We start from the raw sequence: 27,210 nt of genomic DNA, 5'->3' as shown, positions 1-27,210 counted from the left end.
CTAGGGTGCATCCCATCCGGACCGGGTGACTTATCTACTTTAAGTACAGCCAGCCTTTCTAGTACCTCCTCTTTATCAATTTTTAGCCCATCCAGTATCTCAACTACATCTTCCTTTACTGACAGCATCTGGCAGCATCTTCTTCCTTGGCAAAGACAGATGCAAAGTAGTCATTCACTACCTCGGCCATCCCCTCTGCCTCCTTTTTTAGATCTCCTTTATGGTCCCTAATTGGCCCCACCCCTCCTCTTACTACGTTTACTGTTTACATACCTGTAGAAGCCTTTTGGATTCCCTTTTATGTTGGCTACCAGTCTATTCTCATCCTCTCTCTTTGCCCCTCTTATTTCCTTTTTCACTTTCCCTCTGAACTTTCTATATTCTGCCTGGTTCTCACTTGTGTTATCAACCTGACACCTGTCGTATGCACCTCTTTTCCGCTTCATCTTACTCACTATCTCGTTTGTCATCCAGGGAGCTCTGGCTTTAGTTGCCCTACTTTCCTGCCTCGTGGGAATGTGCCTTGACAATACCCGAACTATCGCCTCTTTAAAGACCGTCCACTGTTCAATTACAGTTTGCCTGCCAATCTTTGATTCCAATTTACCCGGGCCAGATCTGTTCTCATCCCATTGAAATTGGCCCTCCTCCACTTGAGTATTTTTACTTTAGAATGGTCCATGTCCTTTTCCATAGCTATTCAAACCTTGTGATACCATGATCGCTGCTCCCTAAATGCTCCCCCACTGACACTTGTTTCACTTGGCCTGCCTCATTCCCTAGAACCAAGTCCAGCAATGCCTCCTTCTTCGTTGGGCGGGAAACGATCCGGTTAAGAAAGTTATCCTGGACACATTTCAAAAATTCCTCCCCTTCTTTGCCCCTTATATTATTATTGTTATCCCAGTCTATATTAGGATAGTTGAAGTCCACAGCTATCACTACTCAATAGCTTTTGCACCTCTCTGTAATTTCCCTGCAAATTTGCTCCTCTATATCCTTTCTACCAGTTGGTGGTCTTAGATCCCACCTAATACTGTACTGTTACTTGCTCTAGTGCTATCTTTCTCTGCCGATCCTTTGTGCCCCTTGTTTCTCCTTTCCATTGCTACATCCTGGTGCCCATCCACCTGCCAAATTAGTTCAAACCCTCCCCCCACAGCACCAGCGAACCTCCCCGCGAGGATATTGGTCCCCGCTCTGTTGAGGTGCAACCCTTCTGGCCTGTACAAGTTCCCACCTTCCCCAGAACAGGTCCCAATGCCCCAAGAATCTGAAGCCCTCCCTCCTGCACCATCTCTCCAGCCACGCATTCATCTGCACTATCCTCCTATTTCTATACTGACTAGCGCGTGGCACCGGGACTAATCTGGAGATTACTACCTTTGAGGTCCTGTTTCTTAATCTCTTTCCTAACTCCTTAAAATCTACCTGCAGGACCTTATCCCTCTTTCTACCTATGTCGTTGGTACCGATATGGACCCCACCAGAATGTTCTGCAACTGCTCAGTGACATCCTTGATCCTGGCACCAGGGAGGCAACGTACCATCCTGGAATCACGTCTGTGGCTGCAGAAATGCCTGTCTGCCCCCCTAACTATAGAACCCCCTATCACTATTGCTCTCCTGACCTTTCTCCTCCCCCCACTGTACAGCTGAGCGATCCATGGTGCTGTGGACTTGGCTCTGGCTGCACTCCGCAGAGGAACCCTCTCCCTCACCAGTATTCAGAGCTAAATACAGATTAGAGAGCGAGAAGCACTCAGGGGACTCCTGCACTACCTGCCTGGTCCTCCTTGTCTGTCTGGCGATTACCCAGTCCCTCTCTGCCTGCACTCTCTCAAGTTGCAGGGTGACCACCTCCTGAAACATGCTATCCATGTAGCTCTCAGCCTCACGGATTCACTGCAGTGACGCCAGCTGTTGCTCAAGCTCCGAAACCCGGAGCTCGAACTCCTCCAGCTGACGACACTTCCTGCACCTGTGGTTGTCCAGGACCTAAAAATAACAACTAGGTCCAGTACCTAGTTGTTGTTTCTTCAGGCTCTAAGTGTTTATAAAACATAAAAAATCTGCATTTAAATTAATTCATATCCTAAGTAAAGTCACTGAAGCAATTCCTATTTGAATTTGTGTAACATCAGCTGTGTCATATCCCACTGACATGGATGAAAACATGAAATTGACACCACCAAGAAACTCAGATTTTTAGTAATAGTTTGCACTACTCCACCCCACATTTGTACATTGTGAACCAGTCCTCACTGTATAGTTACTCTTGCAGATTTCCACCAATGAATGAACAAGGGATTACACCAAACGATAGTTTTGCGGAATTTTGGTTTATCTTAATAAATTATGACAAGTTGGACGTTGTATGTTTTCTTCATTTTGATTAGTTTGTCAGAAGAGATTACATTTTGTAAAACTTATTGAATATTATTTTGTTTCTCTTGTATAATTCTGCAGATTGCATTAAAAAAATTCTTAAGTAGGATTGAAGTGTTCAAAATAATCGCAGATGACTACATTTTCTCAAAAAGCTACACAACATTTTAATTGGGCACCCCCATTGACTCAGTTGTCAAATGCACCGTGTGGTCTTGTGTAGTACTGAATTGTACTGGCCAGAAAGATTCCAGGTTAAAACACTAGTCTTTATTGAGTTAACTAATCTCAGCCAGGCACTATAATTGATATTAGTTTCCATTGACTGGAAAGAAGAAAAGGTTCCTGGTCCTGTTCCTCATAAATGGTCATTAATTCCAGCTGGAGAGTATACATAAGTAAATGTTAGTTCAAAAATGGATTGGTCTCAGTTGTGATTCTCTCCCACCCCACACTCACATAGCCTGCCAGTATTCACAGTAAAGAACTGGCACTTGCATAAAACAAATACCATGTAAATATATCAATATCTATTAAATTTGGTACCTGCAGTTCCTGTTACTCCTGTAGGTGGCACTGTGATAGGTATTTTCGGTGTTAAAGGTATCACAGCATGTGGCAAAAATGGCAAGACCTGATGTGCTCTGTGAATGGCTGGTCACACAGTTAGTCATAGACATCTCTCGAAATTATAGGCGTGCATACATGCTGGGAGCTGGTAGATTGCTGTCTTCAGCTCACAGTTATAGGTCTGGAAACATGCAAGGACTTTGCTCAAGCTTCTCACATGGCCCAGAGCTTTGATGGAAGACATTGTTAGCGGCGTTTCTAACACAGAAAATACCATTGTCTCGTTAAGCTTCATAATTTTTATGTAAATTTTTTTATGGTTTATTATGTTGCAAACCTTATTTCCAGTCATAAGTGCTTGGCTTAGTGGAGAAGACAAGATGGTATCTGAGAGGATTTTCAAAAAATGTTGTGAGCAATTTGATTGGCTCTTCTTTTTTAATTAACAGCTGTTGTTGACTGCCCATAGCTTCTTGAACTTCATGATTTGTGCTGGCTGGGTGTTCCACACCTATCTTATTGTGTTTTGTTGTTGTTTTGTGAAGATTAAATATGAAGATTAAATTTGAGCCAATCAGGCGCAAGGGTATCACAGAAATTTGCGTCTAAAAGATGTGATGTCTGCGGCATGATGGACATGGACACGTGTTCTGTGCGATGTTTTAAAAAATGCACATAGATAATTGAGTTGACTGTCCTTCCAATGTAACAAATTTTTGTATTCTTTAACATGTGATTGTTAAAATTGGCTACCAAATGCTATTTTCTGAATCGACTTGGTCCCCAGAATTTACTACAGTTTACCAAGCAGTATTGGAAGATGAATCGACGTCCTCTCTTCCTTGTGCTGATCCGTGAAGATAACATACAGTAAGGGAGTCTTCCGTTATGAATGCTATTTGTCATTAATTTTTTCTAAATATTAAATTAATAAAAGTAATCTAAATTGGTTCAACGTTTTTTCTATTTAGAGGGAGTCGACTCAATCCCATTTTGGACATGCTGGCAGCATTCAAAAATGGTATTATTGGAGGAGTGAAAGTTCATGTTGACAGACTTCAGGTACATGAAAATTTGTACCTTTTTATGGACTGTATATTTATATAATATTTATTGCAGTGAATAATAATCTGTAGGTATCCACATGTAATAAGAATTACTAGCCTGATCCATTCAGCCAAAACATCTGCAATCTAAAGTTTGTTGGAAGGATGTAAGAGCAGAAATAAACACAGCTAAGGAACACATCGCCAAGTGAACCAACTAACCCTATTCATTATGTCAGTCTAACAATCCCTGCGCACTTACTGAACCAGCTCTGCTTGTTGGTTTATCAAAAGATTTGGTACGTTGCATTCAACTTAGTGTGCAAATTATGTGTACATAGTATTCCAGCTGTTAGTGTTTTTTATATGATTACAGGTGCAGAAAAAAAGTGACAATAAATTGTCCTAATGGACAGGAATTTTTCCCCATATTGGTATGAAAAATTGTAAATAGTTCTCAAAACCACTATATTAATATGATTTGTTGTTTGTTGTGTGAATTTGTCAGATGTTGTTCATAGTTGGGATAATCATGATTTTAAGTTCAGAACGAGATAGATTAGGTTCTGAAAAGTCATTATTCAGCTGCGGTTGAGCATTTAGTGTCAGACAACATAAATTTACTGACATCAAGAAGAAATGAAATACAACAGAATCTTTATTATGATTTTTTTTGTGTTCTCTCTCTGTCTTATCCTAACTGATAACTGGAAATCAGTATCATAGTATCATACATAGTAGGTACAGCACAAGAGGAGGCTATTCGGCCCATCATGCCTGTGCCGGCTCTTTGAAAGAGGTATCCAATTAGGCCCATTCCCCTGCCCTTTCCCCATAGCCCTGCAAATTTTTTCCCTTCAAGTATTGATCTAATTCCCTTTTGTTGGCAAATGACTAATGGCAATACCGTTGAGGTGTTTGAAGCGGTCACATGTAAAATGAAGCAGAGTTTAGCAGGCTCTTTGATGCTGATAACATTTTATCCACACAAATGCCATCATTTTTCTAATTTTGTAACTCAGATTTCTCCATATTTTTTATTCCCCTGTCTTCTTGGATTCCCCAAACAATGTACTATTCCCAGATATGGAGAGTGCAGTCTCTGTCAACACTACTCTTGAGCAAGATGCAAGGAGATATGTAACAGCAATATTGATTGATTTGCCCTCCGATTTCCTCTGGGGAAGTTCTGTACTTCCACTTGCCCTCTCCATCAGAAAGCTTGGCAGGGATGGGAAGCTCACTGTACGGAGCTTCCCACTTAGCTTTTCCAGACAATCAGATTTTACTTCCATGTCACATGGTTGGGCCAGCTGGTACTTTATAGGACTAGGCTCAGACCAGAAGTGATACAAGATTTGTTTTACTTGTTCATAAAATGAGTAGAAACATAGAAAATCTCATGACTAGAAGAGATTGATGGTCCATCTAGTCCACCTTCCTTCTGTTCTCGTTGTATCCAATAATGTATTTCTCTTCAAGGTATTTGCCCAATTTTGCTGCCTTGTGTCAGTACAAATAGTTCTGACTAATCTTCTCTATTCCTGAGCCTTATTAAAACTTAAATCATATTTTAAGTTCAGCCCATTCAGGCTTCTCCTTTCCAATGAGAAGATTCTCTGTCTCTTCTCATATGTTTCATCCTCCACTCCTCTTATCATTTTAATAGCTCTTCTCTATACCTTTCACAAAGAAAGCTTAATCTACAGTGTCATTTCAAGCAGCTAATGGGGACTGTTATCCAATCTGCTATGTTTAAATGCACAAAGTGAGTCTCAGATACATTGTTTAATGACAGAGCACTGCAGTTTTTTGCAGAATGATTTGATTCTTAAAGGTCCAAGGATTCTTAAAGGTCCAAGGAGTCATAGATTGCACCCATATGGCCATCTGTGCTCACTTGATCACCCCATTACTATGTCAACAGAAAAGAATTCCAGCCTCAGTATGCATCTTGTTTGCAACAAGGAACACTGCATCATCCCACCCAGTTTGAACCCCAAGGACTGCTGTCATATACAACCTCCAGACAGCACACTGTTCCAACTACCTCAACGTATATTCCTCTTTACATACCATGTGGTAAAATTGGACAGTGGCTCACAAAATAAATGCGTGTACCTTTTCTTGAGGAAAATTCATTTTTTTGTTTTTTTTTATAGTAATTTTGCAATCTGAGTGGTATACTTTTTAGCTGTTGCCTTGTGTGTAGAATTGGCCTTGGAGTGGGTGCAGTGCAAATTCACCAGAATGATACCAGGGCTAAAAGGGTTAAATTATGAGGACAGATTGCATAGACTAGGCGTGTATTCCCTTGAATAGCTAAGATTAAGGGATGATCTAATTGAAGTGTTTAAGATGTCTAAAGGATTTGATAGGATAGATAGAGAGAAACTATTTCCTCTGGTGGAAGAGTCCAGAACACGGTGCCATAACCTTAAAATTAGAGCTAGGCCATTCAGGGGTGATGTCAGGAAGCATTTCTTCACAAAGGGTATTGGAAATCTGGAACTCTTCCCCCACAAAAAGCTGTTGAGGCTAAGTCAATTGAAAATTTCAAAACTGAGATTGATAGATTTTTGTTAGACATGGGTATTAAGGGTTCCCGAACCAAGGCAGGTAAATGGAGTTAAGATACAGATCAGCCATAATCTAACTGAATGATGGACCACGCTCAAGGAGCTGAATGGCCTACTCCTGTTCTTCTGTTCCTATGTTCCTAAGAATGAAGACAGACCAATCTGTTGAAAAAGAAACTAAAAATCTCATTTTAACCCCTTTAAGATCAAAAAAACCATTTGGTCTCATTTGAGATCAGCATCTCCACTAGTACGTTCCTTTGGAAATTTCGAACCAGCAATTTTGCTGTAATATTAACTTCAACTGTCCAGTTCACGCTTTGGGGCTTTAGTGTTGGCCTTTTGAGTGCAGCATTGTCATGGATGTGCTAGTGGATTTGGGATGTGGGGATGAAGCCACCCACCCCTCCAAAATAAAGTTGTTTTGGAGTAACTTGACTCTTCAGGCATTAAAAAGAAAGATCTTGCATTTACAGTCCCCACACTTACTTTGCCTGCGCTTATCCCGACAGTCGCTTTTATCGGGCAAATGGCGCTAACCACGTCATCACCATAGGCGTCGATTACAAAGACACAGCTTAAAACGTATTAAATGCGCCGGCTATTTCATGGAGTTTATTACTTAACTGATGGAAGTAACCCGAAGTCTCCCGTAGTTGTTAACAGTGCGAACAGCTGATTGAAGCTGTCCATATGTGAATTCGTCTTCACATTCGGTTTGCTGCGGTGTGCTCGGCTTTCGTTACAGATACACAGCCTGCAGCTGAAAATCATACAAAACGGGGTCGGAACTACCAAGGAACTTCCTTCATTTAAGTAACTGTATGAAGCCTGCAGCTGTGATTCATCATGGTGAGAACTGGCGCAGTGCAAACAGCTGATTGAAGCTGCCCAGAGTCTCCACTTTCCGACTGCCTCTTGTAGTTGCAAACAGCTGATGGAGACTTCGGGCAGCTTCAATCAGCTGATTGTAGCACAGTTAACAACAAAGGGAGGTAGTCAGAAAGTGGAGACTTCGGGCAGCTTCATTCCGATGGTTTTACCGTCAACTGTGTATAGCATGCGAATCGTGTTAGCACGAACGCGCCCACTGTATGTAGTGGGGACTGTATATAGTGCATTTCATGACCTCAGGACGGTCCAAAGCTCATTATAGTCAATGTAATGCTTTTTGTAGTGTTGTCACTATTGTAATGTAGGAAATGCGGCAGCCAATTTTATTCAGCAAGAACATTCGTTCTTCTAAATTTTTCAGATTTTGTTTCTTCTGATTTGCCATGTTTATTTCCTATTACTAATGCATTAAATTCTATAGGTTTTTTGACCTACTCATCAGAATAGGTCAATATATCAGGAAGATTTTCTAGATATTGGTTCTAAATTATGACCACCTGCCCAATTGTGCCCAAACATAGTATCATTTAGAAAAACAAATCTATATTGTTGCTTTATCCAGTCATAAAGAACTAAGATTAAACACTAAAGATGATGGCCTAATATAGTATAAAAGGGTGGGAAGGTCCTCTGTGGGAGTTGGCGCAACTCTTGTCATGCCTTCCATGTCAATATGTTTGATACAGAAATGGCCATGATTTTGTATATGTGGAGGAGGCCTTTCATTTAAAGAATGAGGATTTCTAAACCATTTGTCACCATTGAATTTTAAACTGTTGTCCCGTCTGCACTATTAAATGGTTGCTCAAGTTGTATGAATCAAAGAATTTGCAAAGAAATAAAATTTCCCATTATGTATTTTAAGCATTTTTTATGTGCCTTGATATGAATGAATATATTTGGTTTCCTTACTAATTATAGCTACACAGTGCTAGCATAATGTTCATAATATAAAAAGAATTGATAATGAAGCAGTGTTTTTCTTATGGCGAACAGCTGTTTTTATTTATATTACAGACATTAATATCTGGAGCAGTAGTGGAACAGCTAGACTTCCTTCGGATAAGTGAAGAGGAGGAGTATGGTCCAACTAAATCCTTTTTAAAAAAAAGTTTTGGTTTTTATTTTATAGCATTTTTCCTTAACAGGATTTACATGAGGAATTTATTTTTCAGAATCCCACAGTTCGTAAGTTTAGAGGAGCTGGAATTTCCAAAACATTCAAAAGTGAAGCGGCAGTCAAGTGTATTAGTTGTTACTGATCCAGTGGAACAATCTGAGATAAAACTGAATGATTGGAGGCATCTCCCCACGCTGGAAATTCTACAAAAACTGAATGTAAGGAAATGAGTTAACACTCTTCACTTGTCTCTTTGTCACATCAAAAATACATATTGTCCTCAGATACAAATACTTATCTCGTTTATACCTGTGGGAAACGATGGACATATTTTTTACCTGTTGTGGTATATGGCCAATGGATATAATACCCTATCTCCCCCCCCACCCTTTAATAGATTACTATGCCCAACAATCATTAATTCCCTCGCCATTTTGTGCTGCTTCTCTGTGTAATTGTCATCACATTCCAAAAGCCATTTTATTTTTTATTATCACAAACTTAATCCTTTGCCATTCTAGATCTGTGAACTTTTCAGTGATTTTTTTCCTATTTGAAACTGTTCATAGGTTTTGTTTGCAGTAGTGTTTTTTGTTTCAGCTACACTTTGCTCATTTGGTAATTAGTAAAGAATACTAGGACTTCATGCTCATCAACAACTTGCACTTGTATAACCTAAAGGACCCAAAAACATTCACAGAGATAAAACAGACAATGAAAGAGAAGAGTTGGGGAAGATGTTTGAAGATAAGATAAAAGAGATAGGTTCTAGGAGGTCCTTACAGGAGAAGAGAGAGCTAGCGAAGCAGAAATGTTCAGGGAGAATGTTCCAAAGTGTGGGACTAAGATAGTTGAAGGCTCTGCAACCAAAAGGGGAAGAGGGTACATTTGAGTGAAAGGTGCACACTGGCATGTAGGGGTTGAGGATGTTGCAGAGGTATGGGAGGTGGAGCTATGTGTAGGGACTTCCATATGAGGACAGTTCAATGTGTTTGAGGATGGGAGGCCAAAGGAGTTTGGTGAGGAAAAGAGTGATAGGAGAGAGGATGCAGGTAGTGCAGTTTTGAATGAGCTGCAGTTTTTGAAGAGTTGAGTTTAGGAAACTGGTGAGGAGAGCATTGGAGTGACGGGCATAAATGAAGGTTTCAGCAGCAATGGTCGTGATGTGAGGTTGGGGGAGTTGAAGGGTGGACGTGGAAATTGTGCCAGGGAGACAGTGTGGGACTTGGACACAATAAAGTTGAGGAAGGCCAGCTGTTCAGTAGGCCAAGAGTAGCACTGGTGCTTTTTAAAAATGATTCATTCTCGAGATGTTGGTGTCGCTGACAAGGCTGGCATTTATTGCTCATCCCTAGTTGTGCTGAGAAGGTGGTGTAGAGCCGCCTTCTTGAAATGCTGTAGCAGTTTGATATAACTGAGTGGCTTGTTAGGCCACTTCAGAGGGCATTTAGTTGATGTGGGACTGGAGTCACATATAGGCTAGACCTAAAGGTCATTAGTGGACCAGTTGGGTTTTTACGACAATCTTCATAGTCACTTTTACTGGTACCGGTTTTTTATTTCCAGATTTTTTTTAAACTGAATTCAAATTCTTATACTGCCATGGTGGGATTTGAACTCACATTCTCTGGATTATTCGTCCAATAACCTAACCACCACATTACCATACCCCAGAAGGGAGGAAGTTAGAAGTTTGAAAGAATATTGGGGAGGGAGCTAGGTGTTAGATTTTTTTCACATGCAGAGGGTGATTTTAGAGAGGTTGGAGATTGGCAGGGAAATGCAGGTACTAAAGGAAATGAGTAAGTGATCAGAGATGGCCTTGTCAGTGATAGAAACTTCGTAGATGCCAAGGAGTTGCAAGATGGCAATATTGAGGGGATGGCCCAGGATCTGGGTGGGAGAGTTGAGTACAGGATGAAGTTGAGTGAATGAAGAGTACAGAAACATTGGAGAAGAGGTGGATAGGGGAATTTAGCTGAAGGGTTGAATTACTGAGGATGAGGAGTCAGTCAGTGCTGAGGCAAAGTGAGGAGAGGAGGGAAGAGATTTTGGCAAGGATGTTGCCAGGGGATTTGGGTGGTAGAAAATAATGATTTTGAAAGAAATGTGGGAGAGGAGAGGAGTGCTCCAGCCTCAGCTGTTTACAATATATATCAGTGACTTAGATGAGGGGACTGAATGTAATGAACCCAAGTTTGCTGATGATACAAAGCTAGCTGGTAAAGTAAGCTGTGAGGAGGACGCAAAGAGGCTGCAAACGGATATAACCAGGTTAAGTGAGTGGGCGAGAAGGTGGCAGACAGAGTATAATATGGGGAAATGTGAAATTATCCACTTTGGTAGGAAGACTAGAAAAGCAGAATTTTTTTAAAAGATGAGAAACTAAGAAATGTTGGTAGTCAGAGGGATTTGGGTGTCCTTGTACACGAATCACAGAAAGTTAACAAGCAGGTACAGTAAGCAGTTAGGAAGGCAAATGGTATGTTAGCCTTTATTGCAAGGGGGTTGGAATTTAAGAGTAAGGAGGTCTTGCTGCAATCATATAGGGCTCTGGTGAGACCACACTGGACCACTGTGTTCAGTTTTCGTCTCCTTACCTAAGGAAGGATATACTTGCCTTAGAGGAGGTGCAATGAAGGTTCACTAGATTGATTCCTGGGATGAAAGGGTTGTTCCAAGAGGAGAGATTGAGTAGAATTGGCCTATATTCTCTGGAGTTTAGAAGAATAAGAGGTGATCTCATTGAAATGTATAAAATTCTTAGAGGGCTTGACAGGGTAGTTGCTGAGAGGCTGTTTCCCCTGGCTGGAGAGCCTAGAACTAGGGGTTATAGTCTCAAGATAAAGGAACAACCATTTAGGACCAAGATGAGGAAAAATTTCTTCACTGAGAGGGTTGTGAATCTTTGGAATTCTCCACCCCAGAGGGCTGTGGATGCTCAATCGTTGAATGTATTCAAGACTGAGATCAATAGATTTTTGGACACTAAAGGAATCGAGGGCTATGGGGACAGGGCAGGAAAGTGGAGCTGAGGTGGATGATCAGCCATGCATGATCTTATTGAGCAGGCTCGAGGGGCCATATGGCCTACTCCTGCTGCTATTCCTTATGTTCTTATAAGGGGTGGTCAAGGGTGAAGTGCTCAAAAATGGAGACGGTGCTGGAGAAGTAAAAGGAAAGGTCAAGTTGGGACCTAGTGATGGAAGCCATACCCCGCCATTAAATTTAGAGCAGGTGATGAATTGGAACATGTAGCTGGGTTACACAGCCTCTTAACAAGGCGGCAGGAGTCACAACATCCGTCAGCCAAGTTTTGGTAAGGCCAGTATGCCAGTAAATTCATCTAGGATGAGTTTAGTTGCTGTAGATCAACATTCTTAGCCACTGAAGCGGACTCATCTGAGCTAATCCATCCAGAAGGAATGTATACATCATGGAACTAACCATTTCTTAAATCAGTATTGTCCAATGGAAATTGCTGACTAGCCACAAGTGTGGTTACCTCAACACCATTTTAGCCACATGCACTAATTTTAGTAGAAAACACCTTACATACACTCACACAATACAGGTAAATGTACTTCAAATGTATAGATTTACTTAACAAGCATCTACCAACATTCAGTGACCAAGGAAGTAAAGCACTCTCATCAATCAAAAAGCACTCTCACATACTGCTTTTCATCTTACCATTTTACCAACAAACACACAAAAAGGTTAAAGTACACATGCATACACCATGCGATTATGAGTATTGCGATCACATGCTCAACAACAGAGTCTGTTACTCATTTTTTATTTACTAATCAAAAATGCAATTAGTAAATTCCCAGTTAGCAACATGTGGCTAGTGGTTAACGTATTGGACAACACAAGTTAAATGTTCCCATGGCTTTTGCCTTCATAACTGTACTCCAGGGTGCATTCCAAGTGTTGACCACTCTTTGTGTGAAGAATTTCCTGCCCCTAGTCCTAAAGTTGCCTTTTACTAGTTTGAACTTGTACCCTCTTATCCGATTCTCATGATTTAGTTTAAAGTAATTTCCCAGATGAGCGGTTTCTATACCATTTACCTTCTTATGCACATCCATAAGGTCATGTCTCGGATGCTTCCTTTCAAGGCTAAAAAGCCTAAATTTCTCCAGACTTCCTTATCTTAGTGCTCTGACTTGAGCAATCAGCCTCGTTGCTCTTCTCTGAAGTGTCTTAACGGCTTGAATGACTTCTGTCTGGGTCACTAAAATTGCATGCAGTACTCATGGTGTGAATTGACCAGAGCAGCATACAGTTTAAGCAATCCTAGCCCAAGAGGAGGCTTGTGGTGTCTGCATAATCAGAGGTTCCTGAGAGTTATTCAGTTATGTCAGTATGTCTGACAACAATTCACCACTTCCTTAATTGTGCTTTTTTTTGTTATTCTGTCAGCAAATTGCACACAGATTCAGATTAAACAGCTAATTTTTGATCCAATAGAAGTGAGAAAATACTTGAATAGGCAAACATCTAAAATCTATAACTCTTGAAACTTCATCCTGATTTAACATTTGCCTTCTCAGTGTGGTAGTCTTGGAATGTCATCTCAGCAAGCATACATACAAGGATGGGCAGAAAGCTAATGTTATTCCTATATTTAAAAAGGGAGAGAGAACAAGTCCAGGGAATTATAGACCAGCTAGCTCAACATCTGTGGACGCAATAGAAAAACATTTAAAACAAAAATATAATAACGAGTAGTCAGCACGGATTTCAAAAGGGAAAGTCATGCTTGACCAACCTTATTGAATTCTTTGAAGAAGTAACAAAGAGTAGACATGGGTAATGCAGTAGATGTAATATATTTAGATTTTCAAAACGCCTTCGGTAAGGTACCACATTGTAGACTCATCACTAAGGGCATGTAGAGTCAGGCGACAGGTAGCAGAATGCATAGCAAGCTGGCTACAAAACAGAAAACAGAAAGTAGGGGTTAAGGGTAGCTACTCAGACTGGCAAAAGGTGGGAAGTGGTGTTCCACAGGGTGTTGGGACCACTGTTGTTCACAACTTACATTAACGATTTAGACTTGGGAATTGGAAGTAAAATTTCAAAATTTGCGGACAACACCACATTGAGGGGTATGGTTAATACAAAGGAAGGATGCAATAAAATGCAAGAAGACATTAATAAACTTGCAGAATGGGTGTGTAATTGGCAAATGAATTTCAATATAGATAAGTGTGAGGTGGTGCATTTTTGTAGGAAGAACAAGGAGGCCACATACTGTTTAGATAATAAGAGTCTAAATGAGGTAGAGAAGCAAAGGGATCTACGAATACAGATACACAAACCACTAAAAGTAGCGACGCAGGTTAATAAGGTCATTAAAAAAAAAACCAAACCAAACACTGGGGTTCATTTCTAGAGGGATAGAATTGAAAAGCAGAGAAGCCATGTTAAATTTGTATAGAACCTTGGTTTGACCACACTTGGAGTACTGGCACAGTTCTGGTCTCCATATTATAAAAAGGATTGAGAGGCATTGGAGAAGGTGCAAAAAAGATTCACAAGGATGATACCAGAACTGAGAGGATGTACTTATCAGGAAAGGCTGAACAGGATGGGGCTCTTTTCTGTAGAAAAGAGAAGACCGAGGGGTGTCCTAATAGGGGTCTTTAATATAATGAAAGGGTATGATAGGGTAGACGGAGAGAAAATGATTCCACTTGTGAGCGAATCCAAAACTAGAGGTCATAAATATAAGATAGTCACTAATAAATCCAATAGAGAATTCAGAGGAAACTTCTATACCCAAGGAGTGGTAAGACTGTGGAACACGCTACCACAAGGAGTAGTTGAGGCAAATAGCATGGATGCATTCAAAGGGAAGCTAGATAAACACACGGGGGAGAAAGGAATAGAAGTAGGCTATGCTGATAGGGTTCGATGAAGAGGGGTGGGAGGGGGTTCGGGTGGAACATAAACATTGGCATAGACCAGTTGGGCCGAATAGCCTGTTTCTGTGCTGTGGATGTAACATAGGTCTTTGCATTTTACTGTCTTAGTCCAGCTTTCGTTGAAAAGACTCTATGTTACCTTGAGTATTTGCTGCTACTGCTGTGGACAACATGATAGACTGTAGTAATGTGCTAAAAAAAAACATGGGGTTATGTTTTCATTCCTCCTTTGCTTTGAATGATTTCCACAACCTTCTCAGTTGACACTTATCACAGCATTGCTCAAGTATCCTATTCATCTAGTTCGACAACAGGAAACACTATAGATACAAATAATTTGATATTAAATTTTATTATGTTTTTGAACACTGGCTTACTTTTTTGTAGTTTTGTTTTCAGTGACAATAAGAATATTGACAAGTTTAACCAACTACTTTGTAAAATTAAGGAATCATTAGTAAAATTTAAAAATGTTTTAAAAAGGAGGATGTATCTGATTTTGCATTATTTAAATGTTTCATTTTTATATTTATTTCCATTCATTGTATGAGCGAACATTCAAAATGCACTCCCAAGAAAACATGTAACCAATTGTGATGCAGTTTCATTCAGGCCCTGGATTCAAAACCTGAAGTAGACTCCACTGTTGAAATGTTTTTAATATTTCTGTGAAGACTGATATTTTCTACTAAACCACTGTATCACTAGAATTTTTTTTGTGTTTCAACTAAACATTAGTGTGTTTATTTAGGAATGCACCTCCCTTATCAGCCAAGCTACTCTCTTGAGTATATTGCTGAAGCGAGAAGGACCTAATTTCATTACAGCAGAAGGTGAGTTTTATTACATTGTCTAGCAACGATGATATGTTTTGCAGCAAAATAGTTTGAGTTATATTAACTTTGCAAGTTAATATAGTTTGCATTCAAAGTTTTACACTTCTGTTAAAACACATTTCACCTACAGTTTAAATGATAATCCTAAAACTGCTTAGGAACAGGAGTAGGCCATTCAGCCCCTCGTGCCTGCTCCGCCATTTGATAAGATCATGGCTGATCTGTGATCTAGCTCCATATACCTGCCTTTTGCCCATATCCCTTCATACCTTTGCTTGACAAAAACCTATCTATCTCACATTTCAATTTAGCAATTCAGCTCGTATCAATTGCCCTTTGCGTAAGAGACTTACAAACTTCTACCACCCTTTGTGTGTAGAAATATTTTCTAATCTCACTCCTCAAAGGTCTGGCTCTAATTTTTAGACTGTGTCCCCTACTCCTAGAATCCCCAACCAGCGGAAATAGTTTCTCTCTATCCACCCTATCCGTTCCCCTTAATATCTTATAAACTTCGATCAGATCACCCCTTAACCTTCGAAACTCTAGAGAATACAACCCCAATTTGTGTAATCTCTCCTCGTAACTTAACCCTTGAAGTCCGGGTATCATTCTAGTAAACCTACGCTGCACTCCCTCCAAGGCCAATATGTCCTTCCGAAGGTGCGGTGCCCAGAACTGCTCACAGTACTCCAGGTGCGGTCTAACCAGGGATTTGTATAGCTGCAGCATAACTTCTGCCCCCTTGTACTCTAGTCCTCTAGATATAAAGGCCAGCATTCAATTTGCCTTCTTGATTATTTTCTGCACCTGTTCATGACACTTCAATGATCGATGTACCTGAACCCCTAAGTCCCTTTGGACATCCACAGTTTTTAACTTTTTACCATTTAGAAAGTACCCCGTTCTATCCTTTTTTGATCCAAAGTGGATGACCTCACATTTGTCTACATTAAATTCCATTTGCCACAGTTTTGCCCATTCACCTAATCTATCAATATCCCTCTGTAATTTTATGTTTTCATCTCCACTGCTTACAATGCCACCAATCTTAGTGTCATCGGCAAACTTAGATATGAGACTTTCTATGCCTTCATCTAAGTGCGGGACTCCACTAGTCACATCCTGCCAATGTGAATACTTACCCATTATCTCTACTCTCTGTCGCCTTTCGCTCAGACAATTTTCTAACCAAGTCCGTACTTTTCCCTCGATTCCATGGGCTTCTAACTTAGCTAATAGTCTCTTATGTGGGACCTTATCAAATACCTTCTGGACGTCCATATAAATAACATCCATTGACGTTCCCCTGTCCACTACTTTAGTCACCTCTTCAAAAAATTCAATCAGGTTTGTCAGGCATGACCTACCTTTCACAAATCCATGCTGGCTCTCCCTGATTAACTGAAAATTCTCGAGATGTTCAGTCACCCTATCTTTAATTATAGACTCCAGCAATTTCCCCACAACAGATGTTAGACTAACTGGTCTATAATTCCCCGGTTTCCCTCTCTCTCCTTTCTTAAAAAGTGGAGTAACGTGCAATTTTCCAATCTAGAGGGACAGTTCCTAAATCCAGAGAACTTTGAAAGATTATAGTTAGGGCATCTGCAATGTGCTCACCTACTTCCTTTAAAACCCTGGGATGGAAACCATCTGGTCCTGGGGATTTGTCACTCTTTAGTGCTATTATTTTCTTCATTACTGTTGCTTTACTTATGTTAATTTTATCGAGTCCCTGTCCCCGATTCAATATTAGTTGGAAGAAGTTTGGCTATTGCAAGGGACTGCTTGCTCATCTGGTGCAGTGTTTATTTCTAATGGGGATGATCTGGAAAGGAGCCCACGGACTGGCAGTACGGAGGTGAGGGTCTCAGGCTAGAGACTGGAGAAGGCATTGTGGAGGAGGGGGGGTGGTGGGGGCAGCAAAAGCTGGAGAATATTTTTTGGGCCAGCGAGAAGCAGGACTAGAGGCACAATCGAAAGTGCAGCAAGGTAGCCATTTTAAGTAGAGTGGAACCACCAGGAGCCAGGGAATTTAAAAAAAAATTAAAGTCACTTGGGGCAATGAAGAGTGGGGCCGGAAGCAGAGCTCCAAGCCGGGAGCTGGGCCGTGGGCTGAACTGGGGAGTTTTTTAATTAAAAGCAGTGCCACCAGCAGAACCAGGAGAGGGGAAGGAGGCTGAGTGCCGAGCCAGGGAAAAGAACGGAACCAGGAAGCAGAGGCTGAGTTTAATTGCTGGCAGGGACAGGGGCACCAGAGGAAGATTTTTTTTCCAGCTGAGTAGAAAGCAGAATGCAATTTTTTTTTTACCAAGTGCAGATTTTTTTTAAATAACCAAGAGTGAAGTAAACAATGTGCACGGCCTCCAGAGGAGGAATAGATTTTCAGATAGCCAGCAAAGCCTCGAGCAGGGCTATTTTTAACCCAAGCACAGGGCACACCATGGGCAGGGGCAGAGAAGCAGTATTTTATTTCAACAACTCGGAGCAAAGCAGAGCTGAGAGCAGAGGAGTATTTTATTAAGTAGCTGGGAGCAAGGCATAGCTGGGAACAAAACCAGAAACCTGGTTTGTAGGTAGCCAGACCCAGGAACTTTAAAAAAAATTATCAGGAATAACGGGAACATTTAAAAAAAAAATCAATTGCTTACAGTTGATTTCCATCCTGAGTTGTGAAGGCAGCAGTATAGGACCACAAAGCACACTTCAATTGTGTGAGGCTGAGGAGGTGGGAGATAGGAGGGGCAAAGAAAGCATTGCCACCTAATAACACAATGCTTGCAATTACAGTATGACAGGCAGACGTTGACACAAAGTTTCCCCATTGTACGTGTTGACTTGAAAAGCATTTTGACACAGGAACTAGGTTAATGTGGAAAGAAAATGCATGCCACATGTACGTTTTTAATACATTCAAGATAGATGCATAGTTCCACAGTTCACCCTGTTGCATAGCTGGAAGATAATATATGGCGGCAACCAAGGAAACATTAATTTCAATGGAAGGGAAAATCAGATAGGGTGTATAACGGGCAGCCGATCCAATACCGCCAGTTTTATGCCTCTGCCGAATTTGAAAGTTCCACCCAAATATTCAAAGAGGTAGAAACAGATGAAAATGAAAAGAATCTCTTGCACATGATTTTAAATTATTCTTCTGACAATCATACTGCCCTCAAAGGGTAACAACAATTGTTTCTGCATACAAAACTAACACAGCTGATTGAATGCAGTGATTACATTTTGTACTGTTGCATCTCTAGCTAATTAAAGTTTTCCAATGTCCAAAAAGTGAATATGTAAAAGATGACAGCAATCCTCCCCATCATCAGTGCTAACAACATGGTACATTTTCATTGTGATGCTAGTTTAAGCTTCAATTACCTTTCATGCCCTGATGAAGTGCAGTTCTATGTTTTGAAACCAAGGGAAACTCCATATTGGCAGTCTCTTCAGTGGAATACAATTTTTCATTTCCAGTCAATACCCCGCCTTTGCCTGTAGTGCTGAAAAACACATTGCCAAGAATGTTAAAGACATTGTTTTATCCAGTAGAACCTATTAACTTTGTTTAGATGTTATGTTGTTGAATCAGGCTTCCTGATATATGTAACACTGAAGCTGTTTGATACATTTATTGTTTTACCAGGTAAATTCACGATTTTATTCAGTTTTACATCTAAAACAGTAAAAATGTGTTTGGTGGCATGAGGAATTTCTTTCATTTATCCAATAGCTATTATGCAGATTTCTCTGCTGGTTGAATTGCTGCAGTTTGCAGAGATTTGCATACCATATGCTTACAAAAGCAATTAGAATACAATATTTCTGTGAAAGACCCAGATAATGCTGTATTTATTTGTCAAATGTAAATGAAGCATAGGATTATAGCAAGCTCCATATGACTAGCATTCCTTTGAAAACCACCCTCTCCTTTTATACATTGGAACAAATCTCTCCCTCCCTGCCCCCCAACACACACACACACACACACACACACACACACACACATTGCAATCCCAAGTTCAATCTTGGAGAAGTACTGATTGGAAGCCCTGGCTCTGCACAGTTTTTAAAGTACTGTTTCCACTTTCACTTAGATTTATATAGTGCCTTTAAAACAGAAAAATGTCTCAAGGTACTTCACAGAAGAAGAAAGAAATGGATACTGAGCCTTTGAGAGAGTTGGAAGAGAAACTAAAAGCCTGGTCATAGAGATGGATTTTAGGGAGGCTTTTAAAAGGATGTAGACAGAGATAGAGGGTTTTAGGGAGGGAGATGCCTAAATCCTCTTTCCACTAATGGTGGATCAGAGGGATGCACAGAAGACTGCAATCAGATATGTCACCATGATCCAGAAACTGTATATTTTTTTCTGATATTCTAGCCTTCATGACCTATAGGATTAACAATTACCCTATTTTCTGTAATCTTCATACTGATTAACAGTAATCTCGTGCCACAATACCACTCTGAGTTTGTCAGAATGTTAAACTCACAACAGTTTCTCGGGATAAGATCAGTAAAACATCAATTAACAATTAAGGCAGCAAAATGAAGTACCAAAAGAATTTGGCAAATGTTAGAATAGTACAGTAATCAAATGTAGATATAATGAACAGTGTCAGTGCGGAATTAATTTTCCCTTTACATTGTGGTGAAACAGATTCTAGAAAATAAAAGTTTCTAGTTGTGCATTTTCTGCTTCATTTATCTTTTTGTACCCCTTGCAGCCTTGATGTTGCCTGGATGTGAATTGCAATGAACATATCATTACCTTTTAAAAGTTGTGGAGTCCTGCTTTCTGGCTCAATCTCAGAATTTAGCATAAACTAGAGAATTGTAGCAAAAGTCTAGATTTTAACCGTTAAAATTTCTTTGATGTAAAATGATCAGCCAATGTAACAAAATTAACATTCATAGATACAAAGAATGCACTTGATAAATCAAAAGTTTTATATATATAATTTGTAGCACGGCATGAGTTTATACAATGCAATTAGTTGCATATCAGTGAGAGGTGAAACTCCATACTATTAAAACATCCATTTCTGTTTCCAAGGCTTTGTTAAAATACAAAAGACCAGCAGGGAGTGAAAATCAGGAAGAAAAATCACCCTGTTATTGCTAGAATAGTGCTAGTTTTCTATACCCAGGTTCACATATAATGTGTTTTGAACCAATAGATTTTTGTATTGAGAAAATCTGCTCCACAATACTTGCTTACAGCTGATTACAGTTATTAATTGAAAACACATATCCCTTCGTCATTTAGGATTGAATAATATTGTTGTATGAGTCCAAAGCCCTTATTGTTTTTTACTTACTAATCATTGTGGTAGGTTTTATTGCTTTCAATGGCTGCCATAAGTTTCTAATGTTGAATGAGATATTGTCCCAGAAAGTGCTGGAGCGCCACGTGCATTGGACTTTTTCCTCACCCTTCAAATCGTATTACTTTTGCGCTGCAAATTGTTGGAAATGCAAATCGATAATGACGAAGCGATGTCAGCGGCGCATCTGGGACCTCATGAACGTCATGCCCAATGGCCTATCCCCTTAACCAATTAAATTTAAAGATAGAAAAAGAAACAGAGAGAATGACAGAGAAGGAAATAGAGTGAATTAGAGTTAAATTAGATACTGAAAGAGAAATGAAGAGAGTGGATTAATGGTGAGATTAAAAAAAGAGTCAGAAAGGAGAAGAAAGATTTTTTTTTTATTTAGAATTTTAAAAACCTCTAGGAACAATTTACTGCTTGCAGCAGTGAGAATCCACAATTTCATTGTTCCCTTTCTGGGCCTCCAAGGCCGAGTGGCATGTCAGAAGCAAGGTTCCCTCTAATTTTTTTCAGCCATGTGCGGAATGAATTTGGGTTTGTGCACCGATATAAAGACTGTGTGCGCCACCATAAAATAAAATCACAACTTTAAATAGAACATATTTTTAGAAAACATTATTCAGAATAAATAACAAACAGAACAAATGTACAAAATAATGGATAATTGTAATAATTTAATGTTATATTGGCTGATAAATTTGTATAGTTTATGAAATGTTTTTTTTAAGTTGCACTAGGATTGAGCAGACCAGTCTCATTATATTTTATTAAAAATTATCTGATGGGAATGATTCCAATCAGCTTTTTGTTGAATCAGCTTAATGACTCTGATTGCACACGATTTATTTTTGTTTGAATCAGAATTTTTAAATTGAGTCAGAAATACAAAACAGCTGTCAAGTCAGTCATTGTGAATTTAGGGATAGGGATCCGTTTAATTAAAGCTGTCCCCTTCCTCCCCCCTCCATTGACTCCTCAGTAGGGTTTAAGAAATTATTGCATTCCAGTTGTACATCTTGCAGGTCTCATCAGTTTTGGCTGCCTCTATGTATGGGCCCCTTATCTGTGATTGGGTGGAGGTGCCTGGTCTCTGATTGGGTGGAGGTGCCTGGTCTCTGATTGGGTCGAGGTGCCTGGTCTCTGATTGGGTCGAGGTGCCTGGTCTCTGATTGGGTCGAGGTGCCTGGTCTCTGATTGGGTCGAGGTGCCTGGTCTCTGATTGGGTCGAGGTGCCTGGTCTCTGATTGGGTCGAGGTGCCTGGTCTCTGATTGGGTCGAGGTGCCTGGTCTCTGATTGGGTCGAGGTGCCTGGTCTCTGATTGGGTCGAGGTGCCTGGTCTCTGATTGGGTCGAGGTGCCTGGTCTCTGATTGGGTCGAGGTGCCTGGTCTCTGATTGGGTCGAGGTGCCTGGTCTCTGATTGGGTCGAGGTGCCTGGTCCCTGATTGGGTCGAGGTGCCTGGTCCCTGATTGGGTCGAGGTGCCTGGTCCCTGATTGGGTCGAGGTGCCTGGTCTCTGATTGGGTCGAGGTGCCTGGTCTCTGATTGGGTCGAGGTGCCTGGTCTCTGATTGGGTGGATAGGTCCGGTCTGTGATTGGCCACTGACAAATGCATCGGTTTCATTTTACTTTCTGGTCTGGTTTCTGCACAGCCAATCAGCTGCTCGCTGACTGCATTTCCTAGCAACGCAGTACGCAATGCGGCAGCTGGGGCTGGAGCCATGGGATCAGACACTCGGACACTCCTGAACAACAGAGGTAGATCAGTCTGCCTAGGGTTGGAGCACTGGGGACTGGGGAGGCAGAGCTGGAGAAGGGCATTGGGTCAGGCACTGGTCAGTGTGAGAGTAGGGCCTGGGGACTGGTCAGTGTGATAGGGGCCGAGAGCACTGGTTTGGTGCGCGGATGGAACGTTTAAGTGCGCAACCCACAATAGACTGCTGCGTGGCCGCACACGCGCGCAGCTTAGAGGGAACAGTGGTCAGGACCATAAACCACGTAATTAACAGTGTCCTTACGACGTGAATTACCAGTCCTGAATGGCTGCGGCACGATTAATTCGTATTAACGGCGTAAATCCAGCAATTTCATGACATAATGGGGAGGCTCATGGCAAAATAGTAATTTTCTCGGTTTTTGCTGGGCTAATGGTGGAGTGGAGCAAATCGTCCAGCAATTTGTGGCGAATCGGAATTCATGGTGTATCTCTTTTTCACCACAAATTGCTGGGTTTTTTTACGCACTAATAATGATGGCCACCATGAACTTGCCATTATTTTTCCAGCAATTTCTGGACTATTGGTCTTGTTTACATTTATGGCCCCAGTGACTCCAGTAATGCTCACTGAAATAAGTCTTAAGATCTACAGTTTTTACACTATTGCAGAATATTGACAATAGAACATACCTGCATGGACAACCAAACAAAAAGAAATGCAATTCCATGTTGGCGCATTGAGAAAACCGCATGTCATCATTTAAGGAAGAGCAGGGAGTTCTGATGCTTTGGGCAACATTCCTCCCTCAACCAATATTCCAAAGAACAGATGAATTAGTTATTTATCTCAATCATTTGTGGCAATTTGCTGTCTATAAAATGGCTGCGATGTTTGCCATAACACAATTGACTGCACTTCAAAGTAACCATTATTTATAAAATATTTTAAGATGTATCTGAGAAGTATGATAAGGTACTATATAAACAAAAGCTCTACAATTGTGTGCTCGAAGCAGGGGAGGAGGGTAATATGCACTGTGCTTTGATTCTAAATACATTATGAAGTTTGAATTGGAAAAATATTAATTTCTTCATTTTTAAATTGTCTTATTCCACTGTATAGAAGCTTCTTAAGCCAATTCCCTTCTGCTTTGCACGTACCTGCAAAGTCGCTCATTATAAATGATCACTTATTTTGGTTTAAAAATCAACAATTTTGATGTATGATTCCCTTTAAAAATAAACATAGTTCCCTATGTTTAAACTAGTTTGTAGTCTATATCAGTGTTGCTGATAATAAGTACCTTTTTTCCCAATGTTGATAGTTCTGATTGGATCCAATAAAAATTGATTATTAAAATCAAATTTTTCACATTTGCAATAACTGTCAGTAAATTGCTACTTAATCTACCAATCCAACCATTTGTGTGACCTGCATAAGAAACCTATTAAGACTAGGGATCTACCAGAGTGTGTATTTCCTTTATTCTTTATAACAACTTGATGTACTAAAAACAATTCACTTCCTTAGTTGTAGATCTAAACATATTTCTAACTGACAAAGCAACTTCTGATTCCATACTGACACCTGCAAGGCCATACTCAACTCCAAGTTACTTAATGTGGAGATCATTTAATCGTAGAAATTAATCCTAGTTAAATTCATGAAAAATTGCAACTGGATCCTAAATTTGTGTAGCTTTTGACAGTCCTTGAATATTGTTCATTTAATTTTTCTATAATATGATACTGTGTCCTGTTTAAAAACTATCTTCCATTTCCAGGTATTGTTCTAGATCGTTTGGAAAGAATTTATCAGCGTTCAGGCAACAAAAAACACTGGTCTGTATACTGCCCTTTGCTTTTATGTGTTATGTCAAATGCCCACGTTTTTTTTTTCCATTTGAGATATTTAGAATGAAAATGCATATTGCATTATTTGAATCATGGAAACTACAGCACAGTCAGAGATCAGTTGGCTCGTCGAACTGTGCTGGTGCAAGCTCTTACCTGGAGCTGTACATTCTAATCCCGCGCCTGTGCACCCCACCCCCCCTGCCCGGTTACTGATTCGACAACCTATGTAAAAACTTTATTATTCACTCTCTCAAAACATTTAATAATCTTGAAAACCTCTGTTAACTCTGCTTTAACCTACTCTCTAATGAATCTCTGCTGGGCCCTTTTTATAATGGACTATCCAGAACTCCATGGACTACTCCACCTGTAGTCTAACAAATCTTACACAAATTTTACCTTACTTTCTTGCTTTTATATTCTTTGCCCCATATGTGAAATCCAAGAATCCTATTTTCCTTTTTACAGCCTTTTTTTACCTGCAGTCCCATCTTTAACATTTGATGTGACTGTACCACTAAATCTCTCTGTTCTACTACTTCACATTTCTCTGCATTGAACTGCAACTTAGGAACAAAGGAACAGGAGTAGACCATTCATCCCCTCGAGCCTGTTCCGCCATTCAATCAGATCATGGCTGATCTGTATCTTAACTCCATCTACCCACCTTGGTTCCATAACCCTTAATATCCTTGCCTAACAAAAATCTATTCTCAGTTTTGAAATTTTCAATTGACCTAGCCTCAAGAGCTTTTTGGGGGAGAGCATTCCAGATTTCCACTACTTTTTGCATGAAGAAGTGCTTTCTGACATCACCCCTGAACAGCCTAGCTCTAAGGTTATGGCCTCTTGTTCTAGACTCTCCCACCAGAGGAAATTATTTCTCTCTATCTACCCTATCAAATCCTTAATCATCTTAAACAACTTGGATCACTCCTTTTAGCTTCAGTATCATTCTAGTGAATCTGCACTGCACCCCCTTCAAGGCCAATATATCCTTCCTGAGGTGCAGTGCCCAGAACTGAATGCAGCACTCCAAATGCTGTCTAAACAGAGCTCTGTACAGCTGTAACATAACTTCCACCCCTTTGTATTCAGCCCTCTTGAGATAAAAGCGAATATTCCATTAGCATTGTAAATTATTTTTTGTACCTGTCCACTAGCTTTTAATGATCTTCTGTATTTGGACCCCTAAATCCCTCCGCTCATCCACAGTTCCTAACTTCTCGCCATTAAGAAAATATTCTGATCTATCTTTCCTAGGTCCAAAGTGGATGACCTCACACTTTCCCACATTGAACTCCATCTGCCCCAGTTTTGCCCTCTCATTTAATCTATCAATGTCCCTTTGCAACTTTCTGCTCCATCTACACTATTTACTGTGCCACCTAACTTAGTGTCATCAGCAAACTTAGATATACAGCTCTCTATTCCTTCATCCAAGTCATTTATAAATATAGTGAAAAGCTGTGGCCCTAGTACAGATCCCTGGAGGACACCACTAGTCACATCCTGCCAATTTGAGTACATACCCATTATCCCTACTCTCTCCTCTTACACCATATGCCTGAACTTTTCTACATTGTCTCTTGTGAGATACCTTATCAAACATCTTCTGAAAATCCATTTACAGTCCCCACCGCTTATAACGGGCACGTTGGTATTTAAGCGATTTCCCCATTATAGGTGGTGGACAGTATAACAAGTAGCGGGAAGGCAGCCATACAACTAACTGTACCTGTCCTCTGACTGTAACAGCTGGGAAAATCAAAATTATATTTAAATTAATGCCACAGTCCTTTTTGCGATAAAAATGAACAGGAATTTCAATTAAACCACTGAGGACTTCAACACCAATGTGCAAAATGTTTTCATTTGCAAGCGTTTGTTAATTTATACTTTTCAAAATGTGTCTCTAAATGAGAGGAGCTGAAAATGTACCAATTACACTGTTTGCTTTTAAGCACTTCTGCTTGCTTTCCACCAGTTCTCCCACTTCTGACTTCAGTCGTGCAACTTTAGGAACTAAATGACCAAGAGTACCTTTAAAGTTCTACTTTAATAGAGCGATTTCACTGCATGGAAACGATCTTTTATCCAACCAAACGGGTGAGGACCGAAGTGGTAGAGCGAGAAAGGAAAGCGGCATGACAAACTGTGCCCAAAATAGCCGACGTGCTTAATGTTTTATAAGCAGCTCCTTTGTAATTAATTTCAGTGGAATTGGCAAATATTTATCGCCATTCGCCCGATATAGGCGGCTGCCCGTGATATGCGTGGACGGTGTAAGTGGTGGGGACTGTGTTATATCTACTACGTTTCTGTTATCTATATAATTGGTAATTTTATCAAAAAGCTCTTTGGATTTGTCAAACATGACTTGCCTTTAACCAATCTGTGCTGGCTGTCCTTGATTCCAAATGCTCACTAACTTTATCTCGAATAATGTATTCTAAAGGAATGAAATTGGACTTGGGCAATAGCACAAAACGCATGATAGAAAGTTCTATTGACTTCAATAGCAAAGTAAAGCAGGTCAGGTGTAAAACGGGCTGTTGAATTGCTATCTCCCATCTTGTGCTATCACAGAGACCAATTTCACCCGATAAGCGTTTGCTCAAGACTGATGTTAAACTAACTGGTCTATAGTTACCCAGTTTATCCTACTCTTCTTTCTTAAACAGAGGTGTTACATTGGCTATGCTCCAGCCCAATTTTCATATATGAGGCTAATTGAAAAATTTTGATGAGAGTCTATGCTGTCTCCTGTCTTACTTCTTTCAACAGCATGACTGGAGAATTTTAGATATGAGGAATGATTGGATAGGCTGGGGTTGTTTTCTTTGGAACAGAGGAGGCTGAGGGGTGATTTCTTTGAGGTGTATAAAATCATGAGGGGCCTAGATAGAGTGGACAGGAAGGA

General features: G+C 40.3%; 1 protein-coding gene across 3 annotated transcripts in view; it reads left to right on the top strand.

The window, feature by feature from the left end:
* Positions 1 to 27,210, top strand: part of phkb (phosphorylase kinase, beta) — a 258,511-nt gene that overhangs the window by 194,744 nt on the left and 36,557 nt on the right. For all 3 annotated transcript variants that reach the window (XM_067997927.1, XM_067997926.1, XM_067997928.1), the window contains 6 exons: positions 3,746 to 3,828; positions 3,930 to 4,020; positions 8,495 to 8,556; positions 8,653 to 8,815; positions 15,285 to 15,366; positions 24,215 to 24,272. In XM_067997927.1, the coding sequence (XP_067854028.1) occupies positions 3,746 to 3,828; positions 3,930 to 4,020; positions 8,495 to 8,556; positions 8,653 to 8,815; positions 15,285 to 15,366; positions 24,215 to 24,272 (539 nt within the window). The remainder of the gene's footprint in view (positions 1 to 3,745; positions 3,829 to 3,929; positions 4,021 to 8,494; positions 8,557 to 8,652; positions 8,816 to 15,284; positions 15,367 to 24,214; positions 24,273 to 27,210) is intronic.

Source organism: Heptranchias perlo, chromosome 16 (genome assembly GCF_035084215.1).
Source record: "Heptranchias perlo isolate sHepPer1 chromosome 16, sHepPer1.hap1, whole genome shotgun sequence".
NCBI classification, from domain to species: Eukaryota; Metazoa; Chordata; class Chondrichthyes; order Hexanchiformes; family Hexanchidae; genus Heptranchias; species Heptranchias perlo.
The sequence above is the reverse complement of the archived record's forward strand: the minus strand, read 5'-3'. Positions and strand labels throughout refer to the sequence as shown.